Source organism: Etheostoma spectabile, chromosome 5 (assembly GCF_008692095.1).
Source record: "Etheostoma spectabile isolate EspeVRDwgs_2016 chromosome 5, UIUC_Espe_1.0, whole genome shotgun sequence".
Taxonomy (NCBI): Eukaryota; Metazoa; Chordata; class Actinopteri; order Perciformes; family Percidae; genus Etheostoma; species Etheostoma spectabile.
In genome coordinates this window covers 25893344-25908264 of record NC_045737.1, presented here as the reverse complement: position 1 = coordinate 25908264, position 14921 = coordinate 25893344, and the positions used below count along the sequence as shown (strand labels likewise).

The following is a 14921-nucleotide window of genomic DNA, read 5'->3' as shown; positions in this document are numbered from 1 at the left end:
AAGCCAATCCACTAAAGGCATAGTATGGTGGTATGGTATTTATTTATTCTTATTCTATTCTTAAAAAAACAAAAACTAAATGTTGTATTAAAATGCGTTGTAACTCGCTTTACTAAGATTATAATGAGTATAATATTACCGAAATGTAATTAGTAATGCGTTATATTACTCCGTTACAGCCAAAAGGAATACATTACTGTAATTGCGTTGCTTTTGTACGTTACTCCCAACACTGATGGTGATAATTTTGCAATGTAGTCTAACATTAGACCAAGATTACCTCACCATAGACGATGCAGCTCTTCTCTCTCTGGGACATTTGGGTTAATTGGCATCGGCACATGCAGTTCAACATCATATCCCCTTTCCTCTAATAGTTCCTAATTTATGTCATCCACACATCCACGATTCATGGAAATGTGTAAAACAAGGTCATATTTTTCCTTGTAATTATGTGTGGTTTGCAAAAATGGGAACTGCTGGGTCTGTGAAATGAGAGAAGCAAAGTGTATGCGCAGTCTGCACACCCTAGATTACGGCCAAGCATCCACCCTTAAAATAGCATCTGAATAACGCGGCACTGACTTCAAACTAGGTTTTTCCGGGTCTGTAGCAGAATTGTTTTGTGAAACTTTAAAATAGCACCAGGGAACGTTTGCGCCGGAACACGCCTCCTCTTTTAACCAAACCGCCCCTGGGAGCACAAGTTCATTCCCTAATTTACCAGTGTCAGTCTGTGGATGGAAAAGTCAGCTGTGCGTCAGGTGCAAAATAGGAATGATACATGTGTTAGTGTACAAAGTCAGTTGCGCTGGGTGCTAAGGGCCCTTAGTCTAGTGTACATCATGGTTCACAGACTATGTCAATCCTCTCATCATAATCATCATCATCATCATCATCATCATCATCACCGGTCCTTGTCTGCCTGTTAGGTCAGGGAGGGGCCGACCCATCGGCGGTGGCAGACGCCATGGTGGATGGGGTGGTGGACTTTGTGCGGAAGAAGCAACCGAGGTTCGTTTGCAGTGTAAAGATCCTGATCTTCCAGACAGTCATGATGACGGAGTTTCACAAGAGCATGAAGAAGAGAGAGGGAGAGCAGGTGGAGGCGAAGGGCGTCTTTACCAGGTTCAAAGGTATTTAGTAAACTCCACCTACTCTAGAAGTGTGATTATTTTTCATCATTTCTTCCTGATTGTTTTAATCTAGTTTGCTCTTAGGCATTATTCTGTTATTTCTTTCTCAGAAATTAATTAATAAAAATGTTTATTGTCACAATCTCCTGTTCATGGGAATGAAGAAACATGTCACTCAGTACAACACAGAGGAAGAAGATATATCAGGCTGTGACATACACACTCAACAACAAGTACTTCTTTGTGTATTCAGATAACTCTTGAACTTGCTGACTATAAGAACAAAACAGAATCATCTTTTGAATATTTTAATACTTAACACACCCTAGTAAATTACACTGTTTGGTGGCTGAGTTGGCTCAGTTGGTAGCGCAGGCACCCGTATACATAGAGGTTTATGCCTCGACGCAGAGGTCCAGGGTTTGAGTCTGACCTGTGACATTTATCTGCATGTCTTCCCCCTCTCTCTCTCTCCTTTCTCAACAAGCTGTCCTGTCCATTAAAGGTGAGAAAACCCAAAATAATAATCTTAAAAAAACTGTTTGTTGTTTTACTTTATTTTAGACAGTGTCACTTCGTTTTTTATGGGACTTGGTGAGGAGCGACCCAACACAGAGGACCTGTTTCTGGAGAGAGAGGAGTTTGAGCCCACAGTGTTCCAGTTGTGTGCCGACAATGACATGGTGAACATGCAATTATTTACTTAGGTTTAGCTCTTTGCTTTGAAAGGATCTCTTGATTCTTGAGGCCAGTCAGTCACTCACTCACACAAGCAGAAAACATGAGAGAAGTTAAGTATAACAATAGGAAAATGTTCTTGTAGTGATGCTGGTTTGTAACCGAACTCCACAACTGTTACCCCACCACTGCAGACTGTGAGTCAGGCTAAGAAAAGGGTTGAGGAGCTGATTGTGGCCGAGCAAGCGGAGAGAACCATCACAGACCAGTACATCAGTCAGCTGTCACAGGCCGACTTGGACCAGCTAAATGCCTTGCAGAGGAAACTGACAGTTAGCATCCGTCTGAACCGAGGGATGGAGGACCAGGAGTCCAACATCCACCTGGAGGGTCTGACCAGAGACGTCCACACCGCTGAGTCTGCAGTCAGGTCAGCAAATGAATTCATTGAGGAGAACAAATATGCAGCAAAGCTTCAGTCCTGTGTACCAAATGTCAGCATATTCCTTTTTTTCTGACAATCAGGGACATCATCCGCAAGGTGGAGAGGTCTGAGAACTTGAAGAGCAAGGCCTTGCTGCTGAGTGGACTGGTAGAGTGGCAATTTGAGATCAGCAGTGGGGTGATGGTGCCCTTGGACATTTACACCAACCTCCACCTGGAAGAGGCTCTGGAGAAGAAACAACAAAGTGTGGCTATCAAGATCAACAACGAGAAGTACCATGCTCAAGTAATGCTTAGAAAAGCAGTGTCAGCAAATGGCCGTAAAGAAATAGAGCTACATAGAAAAGAGGTGAAAGGTGAGGGATTTCGTCTGTTTTACTTCCTCCATTTTCATAAAAAAAGTCCTGTTTCACACTGAGCTGATAATAGAAAAAATATATGAGAATAGAAGCACAAGCCTCAGAGATCCACTTTACTATACAATACCTAAGCAGTGATATGAATGGAACCGTAAAAAATATAAGACACAGGTTTGTAAAACTGTACAGTAGCTTACCTTAAAAACAAACATTCTTATGATTTTCTTTGAAGGTGACGCTGATCTGCCATCAAATTGGGAAGACATGAAAGGCGACCTCCTCAAACGGGTTCCTCTGACTCTGGGATCCAAGGAATACAACGATGTGGTGACGGAGCTAACAAAGACCGGGCTTGCTGCAAAAATTATCAGTGTATGTTCAGTTTCGGATATGCTTTGCAACTAGACCGGCGCGATTAGGGGGGAAAATACAAATCACGATTATTTTTTTTTGCTTAGAATTAATATCACGATTCTTTGCCACGATTTTTTTCTCACAAAGTGTAATGTTTATTGCACACATGAACCATGATAAAACAATTTGGCAGTACCAAACCTAGATTTTTTTTTGGGCACATATAGCCCATTGGTCATCACCACAAGCCTGTGAACATAGAGGCTTCAATGAAGAGAAGGGAGAGCATTGCAGCGCTTTAAAACCTAGTTTATACAGTCTATGTTTAAAACTCACAGTAAAAAGTAGTAGCGTTTGTGATGAAGTCGGCTCGTAAAATTAAATGAGAATCCAAGTCATTAAAAATAAGAAAAAAAATTAAAAGTTATTTAAAAATGAAATTGTGAACAGGGTGAATCGTGATTGCGATTTTAAAACGATTAATCGTGCAGGCCTATTTGCAACTTCAGAAAAACAAAAAAAAAGGAATAATTTTCACCTTGGGTCACACTAAAAGAAAACACAAGCAAATTTTAAAAAATCAAGCAGCCAATACAGCGAGAATGAGTCATGTGTTACAACTGTGTTGGCAGATTGAACGAGTCCAAAACACGACACTGTGGCAGAGCTACCAGCTGATGAAGAAACAAATGGAGGTGAAGAACAAGCACACAAACAACGAGAGGGTGCTGTTCCACGGCACCGGAGCATCCTCCATTGATCTCATCAACAAACAAGGCTTCAACCGCAGCTACGCCGGAGCACATGGTAACCGAAGAATATTTAAAAATAATAGATTTTTTTTTTGTATCGTAACGTAACATATTTCTTTGTTCATGATTGTAAGGTAAAGTTACACAGTGCAACAATATGTCACTACCACAAAATTATATTTAAACAATCGCTTCAAGTTTCATGGATTCAACTAGTGGAGCAGCAGTCTTCTTACCAAACAAACAAACACTATATTTGATGTATTCATTTATTAATACAGTCTGGGGATCCCCTATTTTCCACTGTAGGTGCGATGTACGGCAATGGATCTTACTTTGCAGTAGACCCGGTCTACTCAGCACAAGGCTACGCCAAACCCGATGTCAAAGGTCACAAACGCGTGTACGTGGCCAGGGTGCTGATCGGAGACTTCACCCAGGGAAGAGCAGGCATGATAACCCCGCCCTCCAAGAACTCCAGGAATGCTGCAGACCTGTATGACAGTGTTGCAGATAACCAAACCAATCCAACCATTTTTGTAGTCTTTAATGACATTCAGGCATACCCAGAATACCTGATCACATTTACATGAATGAAGCTATGATTACACTGTTTTATTTCTGATGAATATGTCATGAAAATTGTATTATTTGTGTTTTAGTTTGAATTCCCAATTGACTCCTCACAAACAATTTCAAATTATTTTGTAGCCTAATATTGTAACATTGCATATTATTTCGTCAAGGGGCACTTTCCATTTTTTTGATTTGCTTTCACCCACTACGTGTAAATGAAAAGAAAGGATTAAAGTTGGCGAGAAAATGACAAAACAAAAGCTTCCTTCATCTGACATTTGTCACATTTATTGTATTTCTTTTAATAGAATATAATCTGAAATGCCTTTTATTAAAGGATCACTGCAAAGATTTGTGAAATTCTCTTAGCTGATTTACTACAGTTTTTTCTGATTGCTTAAACACATTTCTTGAAATTATGCCTGCTTATCTCAAAACACAAATTCAGAACTTCATAACTTTTCACCCAATTCCCCAAATTTCCTATTTTCAGGTCAAAATGAAGCTCTCTACTCAAAACCATTCAATCTTGCTGAAAACTTTGCCTTCAGACATGACACACAAGCCCTCAAAAACGTACAAACACTGCAACATAGTCTTACAAACTGGTGAAAGTACCTGCACCGAGGGGCACGTATAACTTGTCTAGGCAGGCTTCTTCCATGGCCTGGAGGAGGTGAAGATGGATATAATGTTCATGCTCATACTTCATACCGCACCAAAAAAGGAAAACCCTTACCAGGTTTATTAAGGGAGAGTATGCAGGCATGGTCAACTAGAATGGCCTAAACATCATCCAAAGCTGCGTCCCATAGTTTTGCAGTGACAGTTCAACAAATCTGAACCATGTCAAAACAGGAATAGTGTTATACTTCAGAAAAATGGATGTGCTTTTTGATAAATGGTGCTATTGTTTTGAAATTTTAGTTCAAAAGTCTGGTTATAGTATTTAAGCAATTGAGAAAAACTGTAATAACATTAACATGTTTACGCAAATTATCGCTTTTATAGTTTCTTTCTTGCTGGTAAAATTAACCAGATATTGCATAGGCTACCTTTTTCCACTTACCAAGGCAAAATTATTTAAAAACCCATCTCATTTGTAAAGTCACCAAATGTTTGGGACATAAGATATTGAAGCTAAGGACGAGGTGAGCTGCCTGTAGCTGTTTGGATTTCTGCTACACTTAAGGTTTGCAGTCAGCTGTTTGTGTAAAGACATGCAGGAAGGAGTCAGCCCAATGGTCCCAAAGCCGTATGTTCCCACATTTCTAGGACATTTTCAAAATTAGGTTTTGTGTTCTTATGTTTCCCTTCAATTTAAGCCCTACCCTTCCACAAAAATGTTTAGGGTTAGGGAGATAAAATCTGATACAAATTTATGAAAAAGGAAATGTGGGAACATAGGGCTGTGGGAATATAGTCACACTCCTGTGTGATGACTGTTATCTCTCACACAGCTTTCATTTTTTTGTAGGCCTATAGTTTGATAGAATGTGGCAGGAATGATTCTTTTGTAATGGTCCGTGGACCTTTAAAGCTGTCAAATCCTCTTGTAGAAGGTGCTCCTTTGGTGGACCAGTGTTAGGTGGAGAGCGTTGTCCTTCAGTGACCTTCTTCTCCACAGCTCCAAATGTCTCCTGTTTAGCAGCCAATGACGGAGCCAGCCTTCCATATCAGTTGGTTCAGTCTGTCTGTGTCACTGGCTCAAATACTGCTGCCCCAGCAGATGGCGGAGGAGAACGGAGCGCTGGCCACAACAGACTGGTAGACTCTTCCTCCTGTCCATTCCTTAGACACCAAACAACTGCTGTCATCAGAAAACACCTCTAGGTAACATAACAGATGTACGGAAAGTTGGTGGTGTATAAGGTGAGCAGAAAAAGAGACAGCACAGTCCTCTGTGGAGCCCCCGTACCACTCACCACATCAAATAAAACACAGTCCAGATGGACAAACTGGAGTCTGTTTGTCAGGTGGTCAGTGATCCAGGGGACTGGACGCACAAACATCCATCAGCAGCAGCTTCTCACCTAGTAACAGTGGCTGGATGGTGTTGAATGCACTGGGGACATAAAAACGGGATTTGCACAGCACCACCACCGACATCCAGGTGCAAATGAGCTTGTTGCAGCAGATACATACTATACTATGACTTTGACACGCTGGGATTCTCATCTCTCTTAATTTGATATAATTTTGAGACACACACACACACACACGAAATAAAGGAAATATCTGTTGATGAATATTCGTCTTTGCGTCTTCAGATTTAGTTTGAAACAATAAGCCTTCAGACATTCAAACCAAATGTTTTATTCATCAGTTCTCACAACTTCTCAAAGTCTCCTGTTACAGATTCTTGTTTGTGTTCACTAGTTTGGTTTTAATGTCAGAATGAAAAAACAGGACTTTTGTGGAAATGGTAAATGAAAACTTCAGGATATTTCCAAACAAATTAGAAACATGATAAACAGTTTCCAAAAACGATTCAACGTGTGGAATAAAGATTCAAACTTCAAAAAGTTACCAGGTGGTTACCATGACAACAAATGTAATACTTTCAGAATCCTTGCAGATAGTTTCAGCTCATGTACCTGGTTTAAAGGAAACCGTGTGTCCAAATGCACACACAAAAAAAGGAACAAAAAATGTAATCCATAAAGATAAGAATTGTAATTTGTGATCAGCTGAGCGTCGACACCACGAGTTCTTGAGAATTTAGAGGAGTAGATCCAGAAAGATCCAGTTCTTGCCATTCCTGATTTTGAGAGTTTCCATCCAGCAGGAGTAAATCTTTGTGCTGCCAGACGTTTATTGAAATGAAAGAGTTGAAGAATCATTCCTCCGCTCTGCAAAATTAAACGACACTTTATAGCAAAAGAGTCTCTAACACTCTATGACTCAACAAAGCCTGAAGAAACTGGACCTTGAAAAACCCCGCTGGGATCTTTTGGGGTGGGGATTGAGGGAAGGGGTTTCGGGGGGCGGGTTTTTGGATGACAAAGGTTTCTGGTTTATTTCTCTCCCAATTTATAAAAATACGGGTCAGTCGGTTCGCCCTCATTTTAAACCTCGTTCAGTAACTCACAGTGTTTATGCAAGAGAAGCCTCTCTGGATTGTCCACCATTTTGTCTTTGACATCATCATCATCATCATCATCATCATCATCATCATCCGTCCGTAGTTCTGTTCTGTTGAAGTGTGCTGGATCAGCAGTTCAGATTAAAGGAGAAGTCCATCGATCCAGCTCTGACCTCCACAAGACAAAACATGACATTTCAGCACCTCGTTTCTCCTCAGACAGGAAACGGAAATTAAACTGGGAGCGCCAGTCGGAGTATCAACTCACACCAGGTTTGTGATCACATGGAACGCGTCTCAGAACGAGCCTGAACCATTCGTGGTCATAAGGTAGATAAATCTGAACAGGCCTCTTGGTAGAACCTTTTTTTAAAACCTAAAAACCGTTTGAGCGCTTTTCACTTTACTTTTCACTTTGTTAACAATTTATAATAACCATCATAGATAAGTTAATGGTCATGTTAATGGTTTATATTTACCAATTAATAGTAATGTTATCATTTATGTTAATGTATCAGGAGTTTTGTGGATTAATAAATGTAGTAAATACTTTGTCAATGTTAATTGTTTCGTAAAGCATCTATAAACATTTTGATGAATAAAATGATATGGCAACTAATGCTTTTCATAATTAGTTAATGATCAATAAGTGGTTTATAAATCATTAATTTGGCCCCATTAAATCCTTTTTTTGGTGCTCTATAAAAGAGATGATTGATCCTTTGTGCAGTGATAATAGCTAAATAATAATAGATGCTTTACAAACTATTTATTAACCTTTAACAAGATACTATAAACAGTAGTTCATTATATCCATCTAAATAATGTTTAATGTAGGTTTTAAAACAGTTTCTTAGAGGTGTCCAAATCATTTGGTATCATTGCAAAGTACTTAATTGAATATATATACGTTGTGTCCTGCAATAAACTTAAAAAGGAGGAATGTCTTTCTAATTGTCTTTAAGGGAAACTCTTACCTTCATTTCTTTCTGATGTAGCGAAGCTTAAATCTTTCAGAACAAACTAAAACGGTTCTCATGCGATCCCAAACCTCAAGTTGATCTTCGGCACCAAATCAGCTCAATAACTGAACTATTTTTAACTGAACTGTCTTTTTTTACTCTGGATCTTTACTGAGAATTGGGTGGAGCTGCTTGTTTTTTCCCCCCCCTCACAGGAAGCCAAAGCTCCATGTTCACGGTAAAATAATAGTTTTGAATTGTCACCACTCCTACAGGATGTAACCAAGCATTTAACTAAAAATACATCTTCAGTGTACTGAACTGTACACACTGAGATCCGCAGCACCAGGACGGTATATAAAAGTCTCTACAAATTGAACAGATTTCTCGATGTCGAGGGTGTCGCTGTTGTGCTGAGTTATCCTGCAAAGCTTGAAACATTAAATGTGTGACGTGGGCCCGTTGTGGTTCTGCAGCGGGTCTGGGATGGCGGTAGGGGCCAGGCGGGTCACCGTCTCTGCTGGCTGTAGACAGGGAAGGCCAGCGTGACGTTGAGCGAGTCATTGTGTTGGACCAGTGAGGTGTGCTGGTAGTGCAGCACCAGCTCCTTCAGAGAGCCGTACAGGTTGTAGGGCTCCGCAAAACCGAAACCGGTGCCGGTTTTGTTGATGACGCAGTGTTTCACCTCTCCGTCCACACTGAGGGAGACAGAGACACAGAGATTAGACAAATCACACAGGTGTTTGTTAAATCCAGAGGAGCTTCCTGAAATCAACACAGAATTAAATACGACTAAAAAAAATAAATAAAAAAGAAGAAAACATTTGATGTAAAAAAAAAAAAAAAAAAAAAAAAAAAAAAAAAAAAAAAAGAAAATCACTACATATCTAAAACTAATGCCCATCATCCAATTGTTGAACCAATAAGCAAACAACATAAATAGGTAATCTGTTGAGTCTTACACCACAGAGCAGGCGTAGCAGCCCGGCTTGCTGCTGTCTCGGACCAGGAAGGTCCCGTCTCTCTTTCCGCGGAGCAAAGACTCGGCCTGAATGCGGTTGATGTTTCCAAGACGCCACAGACGCTCATCATGATGAGGAAGGTCCTCTTCATCCTCCACCATGCTGTACTCACTGAGGGAGGGGGGACGGGAGGGGGGTGCACAGAGTACATGTTAGCAGGGGACAACAAGCTTACACATTATCATACTATTAATATTACTATTGTGGCTTAAGAACAGACAAGACGCTGGTTCTGTGTTTACAGGTTGAAAGTCGCCCTCTGGTGGCTCAACAAAATAAATATGCTAATGGTGACCAGAGCACTGTGCTGATTGCATGGTAATTTATCATTTAGTCCGTTAGAAGTGGAGTCAGCAATTCTGGAGAAAGAATGTTGATATTTGAACATAAGACCTAAACAAATACATCCTTCTTGTCAGTGATCCTTCAGAAAGTTAGCATGTGCCAGATTTACAATCCCTCTCGCTCCCACTGCCTTCCCCTTTATACAGTATAGGGAACGGAAAATAGTGTTGTTCTTCTCTTTCTCAGTTGGAAAGCCAGGGTAAAAGTGTGCTGATTGGAGTTGCACCTTTAATTTCTAGATGTATTGTTCAGTCTATAAAATGTAGTGGAAAAGGTCCACCACAACTTCTTAAAGCTAAAAGAATGTAAAGATATTCACTTTATATGCCAGAAGACAAAAGCTGAAAATCTGACTTTTTTTGCTGTTGCATTTTTGCTTGAATAATTTGAACCTGTGGTCAAAAATACTTATTTTCTTTTGCAAATTGATTAAATTGACTACTTGTTTCAGCTCTAGTTTACATTTGCCTCACAGTATTCACAGTAATGCCAATAATAACGAATAGTTTCACACACTGGCTGCTGTACAGATGTTAATGTACTGCCCAATCCTGCAAATACAAACATCAAAGTAAAAAATACACAAAGTAGTTACACTGTGTTTTCTGTCAAACACAATTTGGAGGTGGCAGTGCACTGCCATCCCTGCTGCCACCACTGGGGGGCACCAAAGTAAGGAATCTCAAAAATCTCAACCATCCAGATACAGTTTATCACACTTACTCCTCTGTGGTTTCGTTCTTCAGACCGAGCCACTCGTTGAGTTTCCTCTGACGAACTCCTTTCTGAGTCAACCACCTGAAACACAGAGTACACAGTAGTAAGTATAATTGCTGTGTTGTACCATGCAGCTTTCTTGTGTTTCTGAGTGTGTGTTTATCTTACATGAGGTACTGGTCCCTGGTCTTGCGGAGCTGGATCAGGTCTGGTTTGATGCTGTTCATCTTCTTGTCAATCTCTCTGTAGTCTGCGGCCTGTTTCTTCAGGTCCACCTCCAGGTGACGCTTACTGTCCACGATCTCACTGATCCGAGACTTCAGCTTGTCATAGTTCTCCATGATCCTTTAAAAAGACGCAAAATCTTGTCTATTAAACAGAGAGTGAGGTGTACTTCAAACAATCCAAACGTTCTTCTCTTAGGCTGTTTTTCAAAATCCAAACACACATTTGCATACTTCATTTGATGTGGAGTTTTGGTGTTTAGCTGTTGGCAAATGTTATTCTCAAACACAGATAAGACTAATAAGCTTCTTCTCTGACGTTTTTAGCATAGCATCATCGATATCATTGGGTTTCTTCCTCAATCATGTAACCTTCCTTCAAACTGAGCAGGAGCAGATGGTAGTTTGTGGAGAACCATACAGAAGGCTAGAATACAATGTTTTCACATCCAAATAAGTAACGTTGAATTACCTTTTATGATGCAAAATAGGACTTTATCACATTAAAAAAAAAAAGTTTTCTTAAAGTAATTGTTATGTATATATATATATATATATATATATATATATATATATATATATATATATATATATATATATATATATATATATATATATATATATATATATATATATATATATTCCTGTTATGACTGACTGTCAAAATAATAGTGTTTAAAACACTGGTATTGGTTCTTTGTATTTTGGGCAACAAGGCGCTTGAATATAAAATTATTTAAAATAAAACAATAGGTGTACTTCAAAACATGCGTGTGAGAGACGCTTTTAGTGCGTTTGTGCCTTCAAACTTACAGGGACACTTGCAGGGCGATCTGACTAGACAAAAAAAAACATTTTTCAAATTGCCATGGCAACTTGGGCTCCTTCACATGTGTAGTTGTGTTTTAAAAAAGGTCTCTGTCAGTTGCCATGGCAACACAACCTACCTCTGAATCTCCTTGTCGTTGCCCTCTCGGCGAAACTTCTCGATGTACTCTTTGCTGAAGCGCTCCTGAGTCTGACACTGCTCCTCGAAGATCTTTATGGTCTCGTTGAACGCCTCGATGGCCGTCCTCTTCATCTGGATCTCCTGAGGGGGGAGAGGGGAGGGTACAAATATGAGGTACTTGTACTTGAGTATTTCCATTCTTTACTACTTTTTGCTTCTACTCCACTACTACCATTTCATTACTTACTTTACAGATTTAGATTATTAAAACTAAATATAATCAACTGATAAATAATGATGTATTATTATGGATTAAACTACAAATGAGCTCCACATTTCTCAGCTGCAACATTAGAGTGATGAACACAATGCATCAATACCCGTTATAATATAATATATATTATTCTGCATAGTAAGTACTTTTAATTTTGGTACTCTAAGTATAGTTTGACGCTAATACTTTTTCATTTCTACCAAAGTAAAGTTTTTACTTTTACTTGGAACCGACACTGTGGTATTACATAAACATATTTAAACAAATGAATATGTAATACCAGTTATTGTTCTGCTTGTTTTTACTTTTTACTTTTAATGATCAGTCTTTTTTTTTTTATTATTATTGTGTGTTTGTGTTTTATCTTTCTTCCTTTATTGCTTTATGTGAGGCAACAATAGAAGCAGAGGTGTATATCTAACATCTGTCTGAGGAAGCCTGATGTTGAAGTAGCAGAGTGCAGTATCGTAGTGTACTGTTGCGTACCTGCGAGGTTCTGGTGTACTCCTCATACAGTCTGTCATACTCTCGGTTCTTCTCCTGGTACTGCAGGTGATACTCATGGAGCTTCTTCCCCACAGCTTCAATACTGTCCTCCTTCACCACCTGGTCCTAAACAACAACAACAACAACAACATCCAATCAGACGACGGCAAAACTGAAAAAAACACACAGCCAGTGGGTTCAAATAATGGACGGACCTGCTGGTGTTTGGAGACCGGGTAGAGCAGCTTGACGTCCAGTTTGGGGTTGTACTGGGCGAGGGACTCGTGGCGGTAATGGTTGATCAGCTCCACCACTGAGCTGAACGTCAAAGGGTCGGAGAAGCCGTACTTTCCCTCCCGGTGGAAGATCTTTATCAGTTTGTTGTTGCCTCCTTTCCTGAAGGTGGTCAGAGAACATTTGCCCATTAAACCAAACCATCCATCCATCCCTCATCATCATCATCAATTCCATTCAAACTGATGTCTGACATCAGACAGGACTCAGGTGACTATGAGATGTACGAGTTTTGATCTGCACACACAATCATAAACAACTGTACTCTAATGAAATATTTGCAAAATTAAGCTACATATAACATAAAAAGATTTTGACATCTCATCATTTTCTGATATAGCAAATGAGAATCTGATGTTAGCAGCATAATACAATAATAACATACAAACATGTTATTTATTCTTAAATATTTACAAATTACCAGACTGACTACAGCTTTCAATTTAGAATCAAATATAATATTAAACCAATGTCATCAATAAATTAATAATAAACTTTAATTTATAGAGCCCTTTTCATACAAGTAGCTTAGTGCTTTACAATAAAATACTGTAAGACATTAAAACCAGGAAAAAGACGTTGATAAAAAATATATAAATAAACATTAAAAACAGAGACCATAAAGAATATTACAAATGTGAGAATTAAAAGAAAATAAGAATGCCAAGTAAAATAAATAGGTTTTCAATAATGGCTTAAAAATGTTCACAAAGCCTACATCTTTTGGAAGGGTGTTCCACAATTTTCTGACATAGCTGCAAAAGCTGCGATACTGGGAGTCAATGGATGAAGCTAAAACCGGGTATAAAGGTCTCTCTTCCTTGTTTTATTTAAAAGTCTAGCAGCACAGTTCTGAATATGCAGACATTTTTTTATTGACTGTTTTGGAATATAAGTAAACAGAGCACTGCAAAAATCTAATCTATTCAGTATCTTTATGGGAGAGAATGGCCACTACTTTGGCGATGTTTCCTAAGGCATAAAAAGCTGTTTTGGTCACCTCTTTTATATGTGAAGTAAAATTTAACTCTCAATATAGAATATTCCACTGTTACCAAGACAATATAAGGCCTTGAATTTAGAACATTTCAGACACTAAGTAGTGCAAGTGCAGGTCTTGCAGACATGTTGCATTACAGATACAAAAGGTTCTTTCTAATTCTTCTCAACTTTGGCATGATATGCAGATTTCTGTGTATGTTGTGTTTTGAAATATATACTGTCATTTCTATGTAATATTTGGTAAATTTATTGGTACCTAAAGACCTGGTTGTGTATGAGAAGACGTTGATGGAGGACAGTTTAGTTGTGAGTAAGGCAATTTACCTCAAAGTCAGAGTGTAATCTCCGTGCATCTTAGTGGAGGCGTCTCGAACCAGGAACGTACCATCAGCTGTGTCTCTCAGCTTCTCATTAACCTCCTCTCTGCATGCACACACACAAGCACAAGCACACACGCACACGCACGACAGAAGGAATAAGGAAGTATTCAGATGCTTAACTGCAGTAAAAGTATTCATACCACACAGTAAATATACTCGTTACAGTAAAAGTCCGGCTTTGAAATAAGCATGTCATGTAGGTAAAGTATTAAAAGTATAAAAATGTCCCCTGTCATCGTAGATTATTGTTACTCATGCATTATTGTAAAAGCAGGATTTTACTGTTGTAGTTAGCTCAAGTAGAGCTAATTTAGAACTATTAACTAATGATTGTTTTCATTATGGATTCATCTGAAGATTATTTTCTGCATTAAATCAAATAGTTTCTTTGGTTTGTAAAAATAGTGAGAATTGGCGTCACAGCCCAAAGTGATACCTTTACAATGTTTGTTTTGTCCACCCAACATTCCAAACCTCAATTATTAATAATGCATTACAATTATTAACATTATTAATGTGTGCGTTAGTTACCTGGAGATGTCTCCCCAGTACCACTCAGCATCCTGCAGAGAAATACTGTTGTTGAAACTACAGGAAGGTGCTGGAGTTGAAGACTTCACCGGTTTAGGAGGCAACGCTGCAACGAAGAGAGAGACACAAATCTCATTTAACGCCATCAAACGCTGTTCTCTTCATCAGTGTCTGTGTATGTGAGATAAATCAATCATTACAAACAAGAGCTTTTAATTATCTACACAATCATTCTGAAAGTCCATTTTAAAATAAAGACTACTGGAGCAAGTGGAGCGACTGTGACAAGCCAATATCGGCCGGTCGGATGTATCAAATACATCAGTGTATGTGTTGGCTGATCAGTATCAG

General features: G+C 39.0%; 2 protein-coding genes across 7 annotated transcripts in view; one reads left to right on the top strand and one right to left on the bottom strand.

The window, feature by feature from the left end:
* Positions 1-5014, top strand: part of LOC116689890 (protein mono-ADP-ribosyltransferase PARP14) — a 25166-nt gene extending 20152 nt beyond the window's left edge. For 3 of the 4 annotated variants that reach the window (XM_032516552.1, XM_032516553.1, XM_032516550.1), the window contains exons 17-23: positions 933-1136; positions 1701-1819; positions 2009-2244; positions 2340-2614; positions 2847-2989; positions 3604-3778; positions 4033-5014. In XM_032516552.1, coding sequence (XP_032372443.1) covers positions 933-1136; positions 1701-1819; positions 2009-2244; positions 2340-2614; positions 2847-2989; positions 3604-3778; positions 4033-4316 — 1436 coding nt within the window. In that variant the 3' untranslated portion in view covers positions 4317-5014. The remainder of the gene's footprint in view (positions 1-932; positions 1137-1700; positions 1820-2008; positions 2245-2339; positions 2615-2846; positions 2990-3603; positions 3779-4032) is intronic. The other variant, XM_032516551.1, reaches the window with a different exon arrangement.
* A 1581-nt stretch (positions 5015-6595) lies between these two features.
* The window catches only part of LOC116689915 (phosphatidylinositol 3-kinase regulatory subunit alpha), a 26020-nt gene continuing 17694 nt past the window's right edge, over positions 6596-14921 (bottom strand). For all 3 annotated transcript variants that reach the window (XM_032516599.1, XM_032516601.1, XM_032516602.1), the window contains 9 exons: positions 14571-14676; positions 13984-14082; positions 12579-12759; positions 12364-12489; positions 11602-11744; positions 10599-10775; positions 10437-10511; positions 9309-9479; positions 6596-9044 (listed from right to left, as the gene is read on the bottom strand). In XM_032516599.1, coding sequence (XP_032372490.1) covers positions 8855-9044; positions 9309-9479; positions 10437-10511; positions 10599-10775; positions 11602-11744; positions 12364-12489; positions 12579-12759; positions 13984-14082; positions 14571-14676 — 1268 coding nt within the window. In that variant the 3' untranslated portion in view covers positions 6596-8854. The remainder of the gene's footprint in view (positions 9045-9308; positions 9480-10436; positions 10512-10598; positions 10776-11601; positions 11745-12363; positions 12490-12578; positions 12760-13983; positions 14083-14570; positions 14677-14921) is intronic.